Source organism: Onychostruthus taczanowskii, unplaced genomic scaffold (genome assembly GCF_017590055.1).
Source record: "Onychostruthus taczanowskii isolate IOZ18803 unplaced genomic scaffold, ASM1759005v1 scaffold4, whole genome shotgun sequence".
NCBI lineage: Eukaryota > Metazoa > Chordata > Aves > Passeriformes > Passeridae > Onychostruthus > Onychostruthus taczanowskii.
This window is the reverse complement of record NW_024501459.1, coordinates 17,915,857-17,935,183: the sequence shown is the minus strand read 5'-3', so window position 1 is coordinate 17,935,183 and position 19,327 is coordinate 17,915,857. Positions and strand designations below refer to the sequence as shown.

Below are 19,327 nucleotides of genomic sequence, written 5' to 3'. Positions count from 1 at the left end.
TTAAGGTGCTTTAGGGCTTTTTATTTTAGTTTTGAAGTGGGGAAAAAGGGTTTGAAAAATTGCTCCAATATTTTAATTAAAGTACTGCAGCATGTAAATATTGGGGGGTTTGCTACAGAGATTCTAAATGTCTGTGAATTTCCTTTGTACCTTTTTTTTGGTTTTTTTTTTTTTTTTTTCAGCAAGGTATTCCAGCCTTTAAATCCATCCTGTCATCTCCACTAGCAAGGGAGAAAAATAAGGGGGCCATATGGCTGCATTATCTGTGCCTTTGTTTCTTTTTCTTTGCGATTCAAATATCATCACTGAAGTGATAACTTCTCGTTACAAACATGCCACAGTCTTCATCGATAGGTCTTGCTGAAAATCTCTGAGCTGAGATCTAGCATGGATAGTTTGAGTTGAAAAGTAATGGAAGAAAATTCTGGTTGTCATTTTGAACCAGTAGACTTTTTTCCTGCCAAATATTTTTCTGCTTCTTTTAATTTGACATCCCTGTAAATCATGTTGAGCCTGGAAGTTTACAATATCTGATCAATATTTTTCTGTTGACATTTTTAATTAAAAAATTAAATTAAATACTTGATCATTCATTTTAATGCAATGTAATCCAATACACACATTAGCCAGCTACAACAGGTTACAAGCTCCCATTATTCTCCAAGAATGTGCTGAAGGTAAAAGGGTCTTTTCAGTCTGAATAATACATGTTTATGAAAGTCTAAAAATGACTCAGAATTTATATATATTCATTTGATTAACTGTGATGGCCTGTGAAGTGAATAATACATCATCCAACTCCTCCATTTCTGCTGAAGAATTTCAGTACTACATACTGCAGCAGGACTGCAACTTTCATCCTAATAGTGAATAATTACCCATATCAGACACTGTATACTGAAATACACACAGTGGGATAAATTAAAGATGAGGGTTCTTCAGCATCATGGGTTATAAACAAGATCTATAACCGTACTGAGTGCAGCTGTGGCTCTAGATAAGTGGAGCAGGCACACATCAGAAGGTCTGCAGCAGTGTTGATATTTTGTGTCTGTTGAATTTATCTGAATGGAAATCTTACAAAATAGAGTTTGAAATCTCCAACTGAAGAGTGCAATACCTGCAGGATTTGCCTCAGGAAACCAGGATTCTCAGAAGTGTATGAGTTTGTCAAAAACACATAGGTTAGCCATTTCTTAATACATTTTTAAATGTTAACCCTTTCATACCCATTTTATTTTTTCTAAAGCTGTTCACCATCATGTTTTCAGTGTTAGCCAGAGCATTCCTGCCAACACATTCATGCTGTGATGATAAACCTGTTCCTTTGCCATTTGCAGATAATCAGCAGTGCTGTGATATGCATGATATTCTCAACATGAGCAAACCGTAATGCTGTGACTACCACAGTAACATTCATAACTTGTAATTCTAGAATGTAAAGCCTCTGTGATACTGGTCACTGATGACATTAAGTATTGCTCTTAATCCACTCTCTGCATGGGAGGCTTGGGCTAGATTGTGGCTTAGTGCACTGCCTGCTGTTAGGTAGGGCTCCAACTGCAGAAACATTGCATGTGTGTGTTCTCAGTGCTCAGTGGCCTCTGCTTGAGGATGATTCAGTAATACAGTACCTATGTGGCTTTTCTTTTATTTTTCTTTTACAATGAGAACACAACAACTATATTTTTAACACACTTTCAAGAGGTGTTGCAATAGCCACAAAAATGTATTAGAGGGCAAAGAAGGGCAAAGATATATTTAAAAATACTGGGAACACTTGCCCCCCAACCAGGTTTGCAAGGTAGTCTCATTCAGTAATACACACCTTCAGATCTCTATTTCTATTTTTCATTATGTGGAACTGGCACATTTTTGAACTTGACTCCTACAAACAAAGCAGTGAATATTTTATATTTGTTGCTCTGAGAATTTTTTTTGTTTGTTTTCTGTGTCCCACTAGTGGTGTTGCATTTATTATAGGATAGAATGAAGCAGAACTTGCATATGAAATATGGAAACCACATAAATACACAAAAAGGCATATATATTTAATTTGTTCAGGGCTGCTTATATGTAGGTTTTATTATTTTTGAGCCTCAATATTCAGTACAGCATGCAGGGTATTATTATCACTGTCAGTATTTTCATGAATGCAGTAAATTCTAAAAGATCATCAAAACATCAGCTGTTCATCTCCATTTCTTAATACTTTGTGTTATACACTTGCATGTCAGTGTCCAGTGATAAAAACCTCAATTCTTTTGTTTTGCCAGCTTATCTTCTGTCCTTCTTTCCAAATGTGAATTAGACTCTTTGAGATTACTGAACATTTCTTTTCCTTCTAAGTCTTTCTATTCTGTTTTCTTGGGCTTGAACCTTATGATCACATAAGAGTTCATATAAATTATTTGGTCCTAGTGTTTCATCTCAGTTTCACTTCTCAGATCCATATTTATGGCTGCTCTCACAATTCTCCACATCCCTGCACGTCACTCTCTTTCAGCACCTTTTCTCTTTATCTTAAAGCCACCAAAATTTTTTAGTTGAATGTGAGAGCTGAAACCAATGCAATTTTTTTTGTTTTCTTCAAGTGTATTCTTTTCCCACTCCAGCAACTTTTTTACTATTTCACAAGTTTATTTGACATTGCAATAGAAAATTCCAATACCATTTTTGATATCAAAAGTCTCTTTTGTTTTTACCTCATTTAAGCACTTACAGACAAGTACAGACTATTCTCATATAGATATGCTTTTTATTTTTCTTGTTCATCTTTTTCCTTTGGTTCAGTTGGAACTGGACTAATTACCAACACATGCTTTCATGCCTTGCCATAAATTTTAAGTAAATTCAGTAGTGTACATACTGTTGTCCTGCATAATGATATTTTTGTATTTTCTCCATTAACAAACCTTTGTTATAATGTCTGACATGTAAAGCCTTTTCCGATCCTTTTCTGAATGATCTGCTTTATCACTTCAGATTATTCTTATTGTTGTCTGATTTCATTCTGTTTTTTTCTAGGCAACATTTACTTTGACTTCTAGGTGCTGCAGTTAGTTATTTAATATTATGTGTTGTCCTCATTATGGCTTTTTGCAGTTGCTTTTAAATTTAGTATTTTAGGGACTTCACTCAGTTGTGTTAATCTTGGTTTGAGATTGCTAGATGTTCAAATTAAGATCTTTTGTGCTTCGGTTTTAATGAGCAATTTTTGTGACTCTTAAACTGAAGGACTCCTTACCTTAAAAACACTAATATGTAAGATTTATATCCTCTGGTCATTTCCTGTAGTTTAGCCTTAGAAAGAAGATTGTTTTCACAGACTCATCACCACTGACTAAACAATAGCCATGTTACTAAAATTTTTCTGGCTTGGAAAATATGGTTTTTATTATCTTCATAAGTGCTTCTTGTCTTTTTTGTGCACCATTCCAAACTATGGGAAAGTCTCTCATAAGCTCTTGATTTAAGTCTTCTTGCAGAGGATCTCATTCCTCATGTAAATAATTTGTGGTTGGAATAAGAGCTTGATTGATGTTTATGTTTTGGAAATTTTAACAATTATCTGGCAATCTGGTCATTTATGTCATTGAATTCCATTTTTGGAAAGTCATGTGTACCAAAAAATCAGTTCCACATCTCACTGTCTTTTTTTTTTTTTCTTTCTTTTTTTCCCCAAAACTAAGAGCCATAGACTTAAATCAAGGTTGTTTCCCTTGCATTGGATGGTACCTTAAAGAGAAGGCAGGAAAACTCAATACAAAGTAAAGGCATGAATGCAACAAACCCCTTGTTTTGCCACATTTGGAGCCTGGTTGGGTCTGTTCCTGCAGGTATTCCATGAAGAGCAAATAAGAGTGATTTAATTTTTTGCCTTTCTTTTTCTTGAGCCTTCAAACAATATTTTCTGCTGTTGCCTCTATCCCCCTAAAAGAACTGGCACTGTGCCTGTAAGTCTAAAAGCTTTTAAGGGGTGAAAACTGTACACAAGGCTATTCGTCATCTCCAAAATCATGTAAGCCAAGCCATACTGAGAATTTTCCCATTTTTGGTATCAGGTCTGAAAACATCTATCAAGTTGATTAAACCAATATAAATAGCTGTTTTGCAAAATCTACACACACACACACACACACACACACACACACACACACACTCCTATTATTTTATGCTTGAGAAGTGTGAAAGTCTGCTGACAAAAATCTATTTTAAATTGTTGTCCCATACTTCAGTGACAAACAGAAGAGCTGGGTAAATCCGCGCAGCTGCCTTTCAGATGGGAAGATGTACTCCCAGTCACTGTCTGCAGATTTTCATGCTAGAAACTACATCTGTGAAACAGTGCACAGGGATTCCCTACTCTCTGTTGAAAAAGCTCCTGTCATTTCCACCTTTATTAGCTGCCTGCAATATTGCCATCTTTTAAAAGCATTTAAGTTTATGTGGGCTACTGTATATAAACAGTACTGTATGGATACATGTAGTGGTGTAAGAAATTATTTGCAAAACCTGATGTTTCACTTTTTCTTAAAAATACTGCTTTTTGACCAAGTTAGGGAATAAATAAGTGAATAAAAGCTCCTAAGATACAAAAATGAATACATTTAGTCATAATTAGTATTCAAAGAATGGCAGGTATACTCTTGTTATATTTCAATCCCAGACATCAAACAGGTATTTGATTTCAGGTATTTGTTTCTCCAAAAACATTCAAACCTGTCTGTAATGTAACAAATCAAGTTATTTTCTTAAGGCAATTGATTTCTGACACACGGGCAATAGTAATCATGGCAGTGAACATAGTTTTATGTTTTTGGTTGTAGTTTGTTCATTTCGTCCTCTATTACTTTGAATAATAGTTAATCAGTTTTTAAATTGTATTTGAAAGGAGCAATTTCAATTTCATCTGCTGAGGATCTATATGCTAAATTTCAGGCCAAAGTGAATTTTCATTTTGTATCGTCTGATCTAAGGTCTTTGAATTCCCTGTGGAAGGAATCTTGCTGATTTCAAAACTCTTAGGCCCAGGCCTAAAGGTTAAACCTTAAAAAAAAAAAAAAAAAAAAAAAAAAAAAAAAAAAAAAAAAAAAAAAAAAAAAAAAAAAAAAAAAAAAGGAGAAGGGGAAAGAGCTGTCAAAATGTGATTGAAATATATAGGTGAATTATGAGCTTCAGCTTCAGTGAGGTTGTTCGGCAGCCTTTATTTAGGGCATTAACCTAAAGTTAAAGGTTCTGTTTTTCAAACTCTTGCAGCTACAGTTGCCAACATGGGCTCAGATATAGGAAAGCATAGCTCTGAACTTAGAGAAACACCCCTTTGCTTTTTTGTGGACAACTTATTTGATCTCTGGAATGACATCTTGACTTTTATCTGTACTCATAAGTACTATTTTGCACAGACCAAAAGTACCAGACCTGTACTGTTGCCCTTTCTTTTTCCTTTTCATAAATACAATGAGAAAGGACAAAGCATGTCACTCCCTCAGTTTGTCTTGCAAAGCCTCCCTTAAAAGTGTGGATACTGTCATACAGAGTCAACTCAAAGCACTGTAAAATAAAAATAAAATGAAGGTCTTAACTTGGCTTAAGATGAGGCATACAAATCATAAGAATTGATCTGATCTATGTGACATTAATGAGCTACGACCATGGCATCCGTTTTGTTTTGTGGAGAGAAAAGCTTCACTTGATTTCTTTGTCTGAGCTATAATTAAAGAGAAAAGGTATTTTTCTCTAGGCCCTGTTCTCAACAAGCCAGCATTGCTTATGATGCTCTTTCTTTTTCCCTGTTCACCCCCTCCTCCTGCAGAATCTCATCGGGAATTCCTTCACAGGCCTGCGTCTGGATACGTGCCAGAGGAGATCTGGAAGAAAGCTGGTAAGAAATGTTTAAAAACACCAGCTTAGTTGTCTGGCAGCTGTGTGCAGTTGTTAATGCACTGATGTGAGGAACTGGGAGGCGGGGGAAGGGCTTACTAGTAACAAGAAGAAATTGTGTTTAATAATCTTAAACTGGAACTGATCGGGACATTAAATAATTTTATAATAGATGCATCTGCTGCTATAGTTAGGGGAATATCAGTACTTCCAATATGGACCCCTATTTTCAGGGCTTCTAATGGTTTCAGGCTGAAACTTGATATGTTAAAAGTTTGTCTGTTAGCAATTTAAAAAAAAGAGGTTAGTGTGGGTGGTTTTTTTTAGCTTCAGGGTTCTTACCTAGTTAAAGTAAGAATTCCCAATGGAGGGGAAAAAAACCCCAAGTACACCTGTTAAAAAAAAAGACTTCAAATATGCAAAGTAACCATTCTTAATTTAAAAAAGATTTTGTGCCTGTCAGCCCCCAGTGAAGCCTGTGCTCATAAACCTGCAGAGTGTGCAATGAAGTCAGCAAGTTCACATCTCTGCAGCTGCTCTGGCTGTTTGCAGGGCACTGACAGCATCTGCCTGTGCCTGGAAAGCACCCTGGGCAGACGCTGTGGTTGTGCAAAGTTTTCTTAACACTGAAACTTTGCCTGAGCACAGGAGTTTCCTGGCAAGGATCCCACTCTGGTGCTGGAGCTAAACCTTTGCTCTTCTGACACTGACATCAGAGCTTCCTTGTTTTCAGAGGGGCCTGGAGGCAGCTCTTCAACTCCTTCGAGATAGTTGAGGAGCTATTTATACACCCAAACACACCCCCCTGCTTTTGAACACCTGTATAACCATGAAGTCTGCAGCAGCTGTCTGAGCAGCAGTTAATGATTAAATGGCAAATATGCAGCAGTGTTGATGCTTTCTGATCAAATCTCCTGTAAATGCTTGCTGCTTTCCAGTGTATTTTAAACTAGATACACAGCATACAGGTAAAAATGTTATGCTGTTATCTTGTTGCATCAGACAAGGAGTTGTGTTTTGTGTGTAATGTGGGTTTATCGTGTAAGGTCTACATTTTTCAATATGTTAATGTTTCTAGAACTATTGCATTTTCTGTGAAAAATAGCAAAACTGTGTACTTTCTTGGTTTTGTCCAAGGAAAGTGTAGCCTTTGTATCTCAGTGCCCAAGAATATTTTCATATTGCCATATTTATGTTAACATTTTAAGTGAAAAATACAAAAATATATGCAATCCCAGGAAATTTCACTATTAGGAGCATTATTCTGTTAAATTTCAAAAACTTCAGTCCTCTTGAAAAATCTAGGGTTTGATGTAATTTGGCATCAGACTATTTATGACTTATGGATTCAATACAATAAAAGAAAAAAGTTTCTTCATAATTAACACAAGTTAGTTGAAGCTTTTGGCTTGAGTTATGAAGTTGGATGTGCATTCACACTGCATGTGTTCATGAATGGTTGTGTACAGGACCTGTGATGTCATCTTGTGAACATCTATGTCATCTGTTCCTTTGAAACAAAGTTTTTCCTTTGGTCCTGTTTCCAGTCTCTTATTTTCAGGCTGATGTGGGTTTAAATCAAGTGATTGTGCCTGTGAGTTGGAGAATAAAAGAAGTGTGACTCTGCAGGATGCATACCTGTATCTGTTACTAAGTCTAGTCAAACATTAGAAAGCATACTGCTTTCATAAACCATGGTCCTGCATTTTTAGGAGGATGGTCTGAAACTGGAGGTGTCCACAGTTTCATGATGAAGGCAGTAAAGGTGCAATTCAGCTCTCTGAGAATAGGCCTCTGATGCCATTTGAGATGCTCCATGGTTTCCTGGGTGGGCAGCAATTCCCAGTCTAGAGGACTACAAATCCCCCACAGATTATTTCTTTTGGTTCAGTGTGGATCTCTTCTTGTGTCAAATGTTTGTAAAGAGCAATGTGCAGAGAGCTGAATCAAGTATGAAATTCTGTTTGGAATGCTGAATCCATTACACTGAAAGAAAGTGGCATAAAAATGGCATGTGGAGAAGGGATTCACTTTAAACTTTTGGAAATTGGTAGACTCCAGCCTAAGTCTTGAAAATATACCAAGGTAGGCATGTGCTTTTGTGGCTGCTGGTGCAAGGACATATTATGCAGTACCTCATGAGTTAAAGCCATGTAAGCCCACTTCAGTTTCACACACCAGAAGAAAGCTGTCATCAGTGCCCTGATTCACCTCATTGCATTATGGACACTTATGGATGAAGTGTCCAAGACAAGTTCTTGGTGTTCCTCAGCAGTCAAGAGGGAGGGAAACAGGTAATGAGGATCAGTCAGATCACAGGTTGGGTGACTTTCTCTCTGGGAGTACAAACTTCCCTTTATTAAACACAGAGAGGGTCGCAGGCCCATTGTGGGCTGCTGCAATAGCTTCTTCTGTGTCTTGTAGAAACTGTCACTTAGCCAGGCTCAATGCCCATGGCAGTCCAGCTGAAAGCTCTGGAGTTACAGAAGAAGAGTGAAATGACCATCCTTTGTCTCTACAAAGGCAGGAAGGGTCCTGCACATTGTACAGAGATAGTCCTGAGACAGATGATGCATTTTGGGATATAATGCTGAGATAACTTTTTGTCACCAACTGCCAATGGCCACCCTTGCCAGGGTCAGCCTGAGAGTGAGATGATCCAAAATGTTGTGGTGGCACAGGACTGCACATCTGCCCACCCCCTTTCTTTTCTTATCATGTGGACAATTGTGTCAATGAGGTGAGGGAGGTCACCAGTAGCTGGCTGGTGAATCATCATTTTGGGTGAAAGATAAGTACCTTTCTTAAGTCTGCTCCAAGGACTTCAGACCATGCTGAGTAATGCCTATTCCACACAAGCTGTTTGCTTCCTGGAGCTTCTCTTTTGTGTTAATGCTGCTCAAAGGGAAGGAGGATTTCAGTTGCATTCCTAAAATGACAGTGAATTTGTGCTGAGAATGCTTAGCATTGCTGGGAAGACAGAGGATGCAGGTACACACATCTTAGATACTAGGTTTTAAAAACTTGCAGATTTCTGCCCTCTGATACTGGAATCTAATCACTCTTCCTTTCTCTGAAGCACAGGGAAAGGAAGGGTGCTGGTCTTTCTTGGTCTTCATAGTTCAGCATTGTCAAGGCAAATAAAAATCTCCTTCACCGTCACCCATATCACAAACATATCTTAAACTATGAAGCTTGCCTATAAAATATCTATGCCTATAAATATTCCATGCCTATAAAATATCAGTAGTATTTAGTTTGGGAAGCTGTGAAGAAGATCAATGATACAAAATTTTGTCTAATTATTTATGTGTTCATGAGTTTGTAATATATTGAAATACTGAAGGTGCATTGTGACCTGACATATTTTAACTTATTTATTTTCACACTTAATATAGAACAATACAAATTCTGTTATCAAAGTTAATGGAAATATTAAAATCCGATCCATAGTTTAAGCCAGTCAAAAAATATCAGTCAGGCATATGGCCTCATAAGCACTTTCAGGCATCTTCATGCAAGAGCATGCAAGAAGTGTTGCAAAAAATTTACCCAATATAGATGATACAATATAATTTTCAATTTCTATATTTGGACTGAAAAGAAGTAGATTATCTGGGATGAAAAACTGCAATTAAAAGTCCATGTAAAAATATTGGAGCATTTTGCTTCTGTTTATTAAAGAAACTGGCATTTCTAACCAGTACAAACACCTAACTGTAAAACTAAATTTATATAATGTAACAAAAGTGCATCATGTCATTCAAAGATCATTTCTATTAGTAGCAAATATCAGCAAGAACGCAGAGTTTCTTAACGAAATCCACTTTGTCAGTAACTGCAGTTCATAGACATGAAACGCCTGTATTTAAGTTGTCTCATTTTTCTGAAAATGGTAATAAAATTGCATCTGTATGTTTGCCTGTGTATATTTCTTTTCTCATGATCAGTGAATGGTTACAGTTGGTAATAAATATTCAAGCACCTTGCAAATGTCCTACCAATTCCCTTTGCTGATCTCCGTGTGCCTGTGGGACTAGAATAGGAATGCATAATTTAAATATAAATTGCCTGATTTGCATATACAATTAGACTAGCTGTAGCTTTGATCGTAAGCAAAAATTATTGTCCTGTATTGCCACTTAGATAGAATTTTAATTCACCTTGAATATTCAAAGGAAATTAAGCCTTGGCTGTATGGTTGAAGGGTATGATTTTTTCCTCTCCTGAGGCTTTCCCTAAACAACATTTATGGTAGGGTAATATAAGGGCGTATTTTCAGCCTCATGAAAATAAAGGCATAAGTTTTATCTCTAAATCCCTCCCCACCCCCTTGAAAACTTCAGCTGAAACATCTCTTGCAGATATGCACATATGTAACATGTGCACATGCTCCTCAGTAGAGCTCTTCTTTCATTTTAGTTCAGTTTTAGTCAGTACAAGGCCTAAAGTTAAGACTTTATTGTAATTTGCTTAATAACTGAAAATGGAGACTTCAAATAGACATTATTTTTTAAATAGCATGTGCAGAGCTATCAGATGTAACTCAGGAGAGTGACTGAGTATCTGTACATCAGAGTTCTGTCTGCATGTTCGTGCACACGAGTACACACACTAAAACTCAAACACATAACACCGTTTCTATTATTCAGATTTTAATCTCCAGTAAAACATTTTTAATAGAAATCTGTGGCTTTAATTAAACAGAACATTTAATTAAGGTGGGTTTTAAGTGCATGAAACAATTAAGTGCAAACACTTGAATGAAACATGTCATAATTAGTTTTAATAGAGTGTTAATTGGTACTAGGTTTGCCAAGTTAATAATTACTGCTTATTAAATTTTCAATTAATCATTGTCATTTTGCTTTGAATAAAGATGAAAATTAGATAAACTAATTCAGGGGGAGGATGGTTTCCTTGTTAATTAGAGCAGTTAATTAAAAAAAAAAAAGAAATTACTTGTTTTAGTTGTCAATTAAAAGACTGTTCATTAGTAAAATCTTTGTACTCTTCCTGCATCAAAAGCCAAATAACTGATTTGAGACAATCCATGTTTTCTGGAATGAAAGATATGACACTAGTATGTACCAAAGAAAGGACTCATGCTACCATAGTTGTTGTACAAGGAGCATGAAGGTTTGAGTTTAATAAAGCAGGGTGCCCCTGCTCAGTGTTAATTGTGCTCCAAAGTCTCGCTGGGCAGGGTGTGCTCAAGAGCTCAGAAGAGCCAGGAAGTCAAGTCTTCAAGCACAAACACAGATTTGAAGGACAGATCAGGAGGTCAAATGAATGGTGATAAACAATTTTTTTTTTCTCATAAAACAGTATGTCCAAGAAAAGATACTAGACCAGTGATTTAAAATTTTAAATAAACTCTTGGGGTTTTTTAACTTCATGTATTTATTTTTTAACATATGGGGAAAAAGATGTTAAAGATCATAAATCCTGTCTTAATGTCCCTGAGCTTAAAAATACATTTTTTAAAAAGTCTGTAATATGTCTTCAATAATAATTGTCAACTATATGCATATATCTGCTGTGCTGCAAAACTAATTTTTCCATGTTCAAAAAGATTGCAAATAAAGTGGACCAGGGATCTGAAATCACTGTACCTAAAGAAGTACTGCTTGAGAATCAAAATAACAAGAATCATTACTAGTGGTAGAGACTTCGATGATGGGGAAGAAGAGAAGAACCTCAGTGCTTCTTGAGGATTCTTGAGGAACCAGGTTCCTCTGTGTCCTACTCAGAATGACGACTGTGGTTATAATTCAAAGTAATCTCAACGTAACGATAACAACAGCGGTGCATTTCCCACGTCGGTGCCAGGAAGGCGCGTGCAGACGTGCTGTGCTGACGCGGGTTTCTCCCTGCTTTGCAGAGGAAGCTGTCAATGAAGTGAAGCGCCAGGCGATGGCCGAGCTGCAGAAGGCGGTGTCGGAGGCCGAGCGGAAGGCTCACGACATGATCACTTCGGAGAGGGCCAAGATGGAGCGCACTGTTGCTGAAGCCAAGCGCCAGGCGGCAGAGGATGCCTTGGCTGTCATCAACCAGCAGGAGGATTCAAGTGAGGTAAGGGCCTTGCTGAGCAGGCATCACCTGTGCCTGCAAACCAAAGGTGTGTCTGGGCTGGCTTCAATCTGTGTGACACAGGGCATCAGAGCCTGCTGTTAACTCTCTGCACAGCTGGTGTATGCCTGACATACACATCCAGCTGTTCTGGATGTGTATGTCAGGCATACACCAAGTTCCTTGGCTGTGTTGTAATCTGAGCTCAAAATAGCTAGCGAACTTGAGCTCTGTTCTCGCCTTTTAACTGCTGCGCAGGGTTACATATAATGTTCTAATTTGACTTTTCAGTAGCTTCATTTTAAAACTCTTCAAACTACCATACTGAATAGATAAAGAGATGCTCAGTGGAAAATATTTGACACTGAAATCTAATTTAAACAAAGAAATTATTCATGATAGAGATTGTAGAGCAAGGTGGCTAAAAACTTGTCTGGGAAAAGTGTTGGATGTAGAAATGATTAGCAAAAGATGGTGGCTCCTGTAGGACAGAATGTGAATGTGAATTTGCAAGTGTTTCCTTATTTTGAATGTATTGCTTTGGCTGCAGGGAATATTTCAGAGTTGAGGAATGGGCAAAGAGCATTTGGTAGAAGAAAAAATAGACTGAGAGATCAAAGAGTAAACAAGAATAAATATGTTAAGCCTTGATGTACTTTCAAACCTGAGAGTGAAAACCTTGAATTGTTATGGTACGGGACATCTGACACCGTGACTGTGTGGAAGCTGGGAGTGAAAGAGCAGTGCGTTTTTGACCAGTGCTGCATCTGTCTAGATAGCAATTAAATTTTATGCTTGTTAAAAAAAAAAAAAAGAGTCCCAAGTTAAGACTGCCCTTAAAAACAGACATGACAAAGAAATTTTGTCAGTTGGAAGTTATTTGTATATAATCTCCATTTCTCAAGACCACTGAAATGAAAGAGCATTACCTTCATAAAGTATTTGCAGTTTGTATATTAACATCTTGACTGTAGCACACTGTTAAAAACAAACTTCTAAACATCAGGGAGTTGGGGAAAAGAGTCGGTGACAGTCCCTGTTACACAGGGACGTATATTTGTGTATGCTCATGTCTAAACACTTTGCATGGGCTGGATGGGCAGTGTTGTAGAAGAGTCACTTAAGTTGAGAGATGCAGATGAGCTACCTTCAGCATGCTGAGAACACTGGGAGGAATCACCAGCACATAAGTCAGTGGCATGCTGCAGTATGCATCTGTAATTTGAGGGAGCGTAAGTTTTTAATTCATAACAGGCTTCTCTGGAGATGAAAGACCATTGTGGGATCACTGAATGCCCAGAGTTTCTTCTTAATGTGTAGCAGATGAATAACAAGGAGACAAAAGGAATTGATTTTCAGCATCTGAAAGTTTCTCAGGAAGAAAGGAACTAGGGGAAGTATATGTACCCTTTAAGTACTAGCTGTTCCATTGTAGATTAAATGAGACATAAATTCAATTTATTGGACTTTTGTATCTAAGATACTCAAGGACATTTTCCTTGCACTGTTCATAGTAAGGGCATTTTTCTGACATAGCATCATTAAAGAGCTTTCATTTTGTGTGTGTATATATACAAGAGACTCCTATTGTTAAAACCAAAATGACAAAGGTAAATACCTTTGGAGGAAACAGCAAATTAAATCTATTTAGTGCACTGATATAGCGTGAGCAGGACAGAGGAAGTGCTTACGTGCCAGTACCTACAGCCCATTTTTCCACAAGCAAATGTGTATCCAAAGGAATGTGTAGAGAGTTTGTGTGCTCTGATTAACTTCTGAGCAGTTAAAGCTCTGGAAAAAGCCATGTAACAACATCTTTACTTCTTCTGCAGCAGAACTGATTGTAAGGTTTCTCACTTCTTGGGAACAGGACTTGGGACAAAGAATTCTTTTAATTGCATTCTAATGAAATGTGTCTGTTCAGGTTATAGATGTTCTCAGGGTTGTGTGTCCTCAGGGAAGTTACAAGCCTCCTGGACCTAGAAATGAGGTCTAGTGTCCTGATCCTGCAACTTTCACCCCTGTGGTCACCAGGGTGGCTGTTTTGAGGCACAAATTTTAGTAAGCCATCAGAGAGAAATCAAGTTTGACAGTTTGTGTTTGCAGGTGATTGATTAACTGTGAAGGGAGATGGTGGCAATGCTTATTGAGTTAGATTTATAAGCATTTCCTCTTCAGCTTCTAATTATGACAAACTCCAAACACTTAGAGCAATGCTTCTCACAGTTACCTGTTAACTCAGGCTGGTTTGGATTCCTTTGAGAGGGTGACTTCTGTAAGAATGGACTGGACTTTCCCTTCCCTTTCCCTTCTATCCCCTATCTTTGGGGATAGAAGATCGTTTGAAAAGTGATTCTTCAGAGATGAGACTGTGTTTTTCAGGTTTGAGGAATAAAACTCCACATTTGTTTTGGTATTAATTATCTCTTGAATATCTTTGTGGACATTGCTCCTCATTTGTCTAGGTTCTAGGTCTACATAAATTCTCTGTTTACAGCTTTCAGCTGTAAACAGAACACTTACAGCAGCACAGATTCCTATGCACTTAAGGCACTGGAGTAAAATTTCTAGAGCTAGAATATTTCTAGTTTCAAATCTGAGACTGTTCCAGTGCAGCCTCTGAAGTCTTGCAGATCCAGGGGGAATGATGAGCACCTCTCCTCATTCCTTATCCTTGCTGGGACATTGCTCCAAGTCATGCAAGAAAGCTCACTATAGGCTGCTGTATAACCTCCATGCAGTTCCTGACAGACTGTATTTCTCTAGTGGGTGTCATTATTTCTTTTGGATGTTGTAACTATGAAAGGAGATGAGAATTTGATGCCAGATTTGTAATGTATCAGATACAATTTTCTACTGATATAGCCACTCCCTGTCTATTGGCAAGGTTTCTCCCTTGATTTGTTATTCAGTAAAATGCAGCTTGGACCTAGCTGAGTCTTCTTGAAGCTGTTCTGATAGTAAATTTTGTGGTATGATTTTTATTGCAGTCTGCTGCAGTTCTCAAAGTGATAACTAGTACTAAGCCTTAGGAGTTTTGTGATTATTATAACGCAGCCTCCTAATCCAAGACCTTTCAAAAAAATCACAAAGAAAAATAGATTGGATTTTTGACATTTTTTGTTGGTGTTGCTGATTTCTGTGTTGGGTTGGGTTTTTTTCCTCATTTTGCTTGGTTTTTTCGGTATTCTGTTTTGCTTTGTCTTAAACCCAGAAAAAATAGGATCTCTGAGTGCAAGATTGTCTTAAAAAAAAAAAAGTGAAGCTGAGCATATTAAGATGATGAAATCAAAATTCCAAAATTAAGAGAGCACAAGACAGTAAGAAGACTAATAAGAGAGGTGTAATACTCAGAAGCATCTCGACTTTTAAGAAGTGGTCTGGAAGGTTTTGAGAATGACCACATTACATAGCATTGGTAGAATTTCTGATTCTGACTTGAACTCATTTGTTGAACTATTGCTCTTTACTTATCTTAGAGTTGTTCAGCATGGTTTAACTAGCACTCCCACTGCTTCAGTGTCCATGCGTTTACTTTCTAAACATTTTCATAGTTTCTTGACATAAGACCTTGCAACTGACCAGCTAATGTTCATGCTTTTCTGTTATTGAAATTGGTTGAGGACCAGCTGACTGAGCAGACTGCTGCTGGAAAGCAAAAGGACCAGGACAAAGCCTACCTGTCAGCATGGCTGTTCTGAGCCACGAATTATTTCTTTACCAGTTCCTTACAGTTGCTTGACAAAAAATGGCCCATTCATCAGTAGCTGGCTTGGCTAAGTATGGAAACATGTGTGAGCAGCCTACTCTGTAACGACTGCTGTGCTTGCTTTGGCTGCAATGTGCTGCTTTGCAAATAAATTTTAATAGTGAGGGTGAACAGTTTAGCAAAGACACTGACTGCCCAGATTGTAAGGGGAGGGGGGGTGGGATCATCAAAACATTTGTCTTTCTGGTTTGGTATAAAATGCCACTGAAAAATCTGACACTCAGTGTTATCCCTTAGTTTTGAGTAGGTTGGGGGCTGGGGACAGGGAAGGAACACAAATGTTTCAGTTCTCTCTACTTAAAGCAGATGCTGACATCTGCTCAGATAAAACAAGTAGGTAACTGGTCCAACACTGCTTTTAGGAGATGTGTAATGTTAGGGCTTGTTTATATTGCAGCAGTTCATGTTGTATGTGAATATCACACCTGACATTTTGAAGACAGCTGGGTTCAATCTCTGCTGACCGATCCATTGAGACCAGGACCATGCCAGCAAACCTGACTCTGAGCATCAGATGGTGTGATTCAGGCAAGCCTAGTTTTCAGGCTGGTATTAAGTTTAATACCTATGTCAGCTAATGTTTAATTTTTTGGCAGAGCATCTCTTGGAAAGCAGCACATCATCCCCTGCAGTGGTGGGTAGTACAGAGGCACCAGAGCCATGTGTTCTGCACAGGATCAGTCCAGATGTGATGAGAGCATTGGCACTGCCCCAGACTGCTAAGCTAAGCCTGGCTCGCCAGCTTGCACGTCTCTTCTGTGGGCTGCTCAGCACTTCTGTTTGCAGGATTTAGCTACTCTCACTGCCTTGTATGAAAGTTCATGTATTTCACTCAATAAACAGGGGCTTGGGCAAGCCTGGAGTGTTCCATGATAGGTGTAACTTTACTAAACATCTAAAACATCTAAAAGTTTGAATGTCATTTTGACACAGTGTGGGAATTTCCAAAGTACCAATATATTTCCCTTTCTAGTGACTCTTGTATAAAATTCTCATAAACAACTTTGCTGGATTTTTACACTGCTATTCAGCAGCTCATACAGTTCTCATTTATGCCCCTGTGGTTTCAGTGCTTTCTAGATGTTCCTTTTCTTGTGGTTAGCAGTGGTAGAGTTTTGAATGTCATGGGCATTGCAGAACTGGGAAAAATCTGGGTTCTTCATACCAGCCATGCTTCCTTTCATGGTAAACTGGGGAAATCCAGAATTTCTCAAAGATGACAGAACAAAGAGGTGTTTTTTATTTATTTAAGCAAGCTCTATACTAAGTCTCAGCTGGAGTGTCAGAGGAAAGCAAATACTGAATTCTGGTTGAATATTTCAGAGATGAAAGCAACAGGATGGGCAGAATTACTGACAAGTGTGTTTTGGTACTGGAGAACACAGAAATGGAGACCTTTTGTTTTTAAGAATTTTGATGAGAGCAAACAGGAGTGTTTGAAGATGGAAGCTTAAGTGCATGAGAATTGAGAGCTTGACCTAAGATAAGGCTCTGACCCAAGACTGATGTTCCTTGTCAGTTGAAAGAGGAGGATGAAATATGATCGGTGGCATAAATTCGGAGTGAGATTCCCATCTGGTGTAATTTAGCTCAATTTCATTGAATTAATCCATTTTCAAGGTAGTGAAGTTAAATTGAATTACCTAGTCTGAGAATCTAGCTTTTTGTATAGCCTCACTGTTTCACAGGCAAATCAGTACAGAGTTAAACTGCAGTCCAGTCCTCCTCATAGTTTTAGCTATATCTGGAACTCTACAGAGCATGAGCTGGAAGTGCAGTGTTGTAGGTCACTACCTAAAGACAGAATATATAGACCAGCAGAGGCTTTGAGAGATTGGCTTCTCCCTTTTTAAAATCCATGATCAACTCTAGCTGTACCATTCCCTCTGATTTTCCTGTGCTTTAATGATGGGGATTCTCCAACATCTCTAGGCAATTTGCTGCTGTTTTTAAGAGAATTTTGATCCTGTTAGTTCTGCTAGTCCATGTAGAGATGGATGTACACATTCACTGGAGTGATGTGTAGGAGCTACAGCTGCAGTGATATGAAGGAGCTACTGCTCCTTTTAGGCTACCATTTCACATTTAAGAGTCTGAGTTCATTCAGTCTTTTCTCACAGGTTATGTTTGTCTGACTTCTGATTAATCTGGCTGACTTTCTTCAGGTTTTTTCAAAGTTCTGTTTGTCTTGCTTGATTTTCTGTATTTGAAGTGGATCATCTCAACCTCCCAGCTGGATCTTGCCAGTGACACAAGATAGCCTTAAATCAGCTGTAAGGCAGTCCGTAGTTGTTACCATATACCCTTGTATGAAGATTGCCATCTCGTCACCAACATGACACATTGGCCATCTGTTGTCCAAGATGCTGTGCACACACCTCAGCGAGGGTGTTCCATTTTGCTGGTGTCTGCTAGAGCATCTCAGGAAGGAAGATACCCTGAGTGTGTTCAATCCCATAGTTAGGTCAAGCTTTGTCTGTGGTAGCTGGATCTGCTGGAAAGACATGAGCAGCAGGGACATAGGAAGCACAGGATATTACCTGGCTTTGCTTTGGTAGAATGTGGGACTATCAGCCAGCACTGTGAACAGAAAGCATTTGTTTCCAAAGCTTGTGGTGCCTGAGCCTGATCTTTGCTGCTCTTTTTCACTACTTGCACATGGGAAGGAGCAAGGAATAGTCACAATGGTGAGGGCTGTGTGGGACAGGGGGTTCTGCACATTAAGTCTCAGTACAAGCTCCCTGTGATGTGTGTGTTTTTTTATGTTAATTTGCACTGTAGTAACTTTTAAACACAGTAAGTTGCTGTATAAATGTGAGATGTAGGATTTATTTTGAAATTCTTCTATTTTATGTGGTTTTATTCCCACAATTACACTAAAGTTGTAATGACCTGTTAAATTAGAAATAATATGTCCAGTGGACAAAATCATATACCAAACAAAGTAGGACATATTAAGTAATCATGTAAGGAGCCAGCTTGGTACTTCCCCACTTCATTAAAATCTTGCACCTATGTATCACTTTTCATGTCCTGTAGTCTGATAGTTAACTGATGTCTATTTTAATAAGAAAGTTGAACCAATACTGTTAGAATTAAACTACTGTTTCCTGACATCAATACGGATCATGTGGTAAGATACTGAAATACTCTGTGGTGGCTCTGGTCACACCTGGAGTCAGAAGTGCTCCTCAAAAAGGGAAGCCAAGTGAAGGTTCTTCAGATGCTGGCCTATATTAACTAAATGGATACTTGACTAAGTTTGACACCTTCTTAGTAATTCCCATGCAATTAAAGCATGAACTTCAGTGCTGCAAACAGATCTTCACAAGGCAGGAATTCCTGCACCTGGGCATTTGCTGGCTGGCTTCAGCATTATTCCACGTGGGAGGAAGGTGGTTTTTTTTGGAAAAGTCTACATGAGGATGTTTGTACATGTGCATTTATTTTCAGATAAGGAAATAAAGGGAAATATGGACCAAACCCATGGCTGGCAATTTAGTTGAAAGCAAATAGCTGGGAGGTCAGCGGGCATGGCAATATGTGGAAACTGTGCAAGTATAACTGGAGCAGAATTACACCATGTTTACTGATCACAATACA

The 19,327-nt window shown here is 38.2% G+C and overlaps 1 protein-coding gene across 5 annotated transcripts in view; it reads left to right on the top strand.

Annotated features, from left to right (window-relative positions):
* Positions 1-19,327, top strand: part of RUNX1T1 (RUNX1 partner transcriptional co-repressor 1) — a 114,094-nt gene that overhangs the window by 88,974 nt on the left and 5,793 nt on the right. For all 5 annotated transcript variants that reach the window (XM_041412573.1, XM_041412575.1, XM_041412571.1 and 2 more), the window contains 2 exons: positions 5,816-5,884; positions 11,768-11,958. In XM_041412573.1, coding sequence (XP_041268507.1) covers positions 5,816-5,884; positions 11,768-11,958 — 260 coding nt within the window. The remainder of the gene's footprint in view (positions 1-5,815; positions 5,885-11,767; positions 11,959-19,327) is intronic.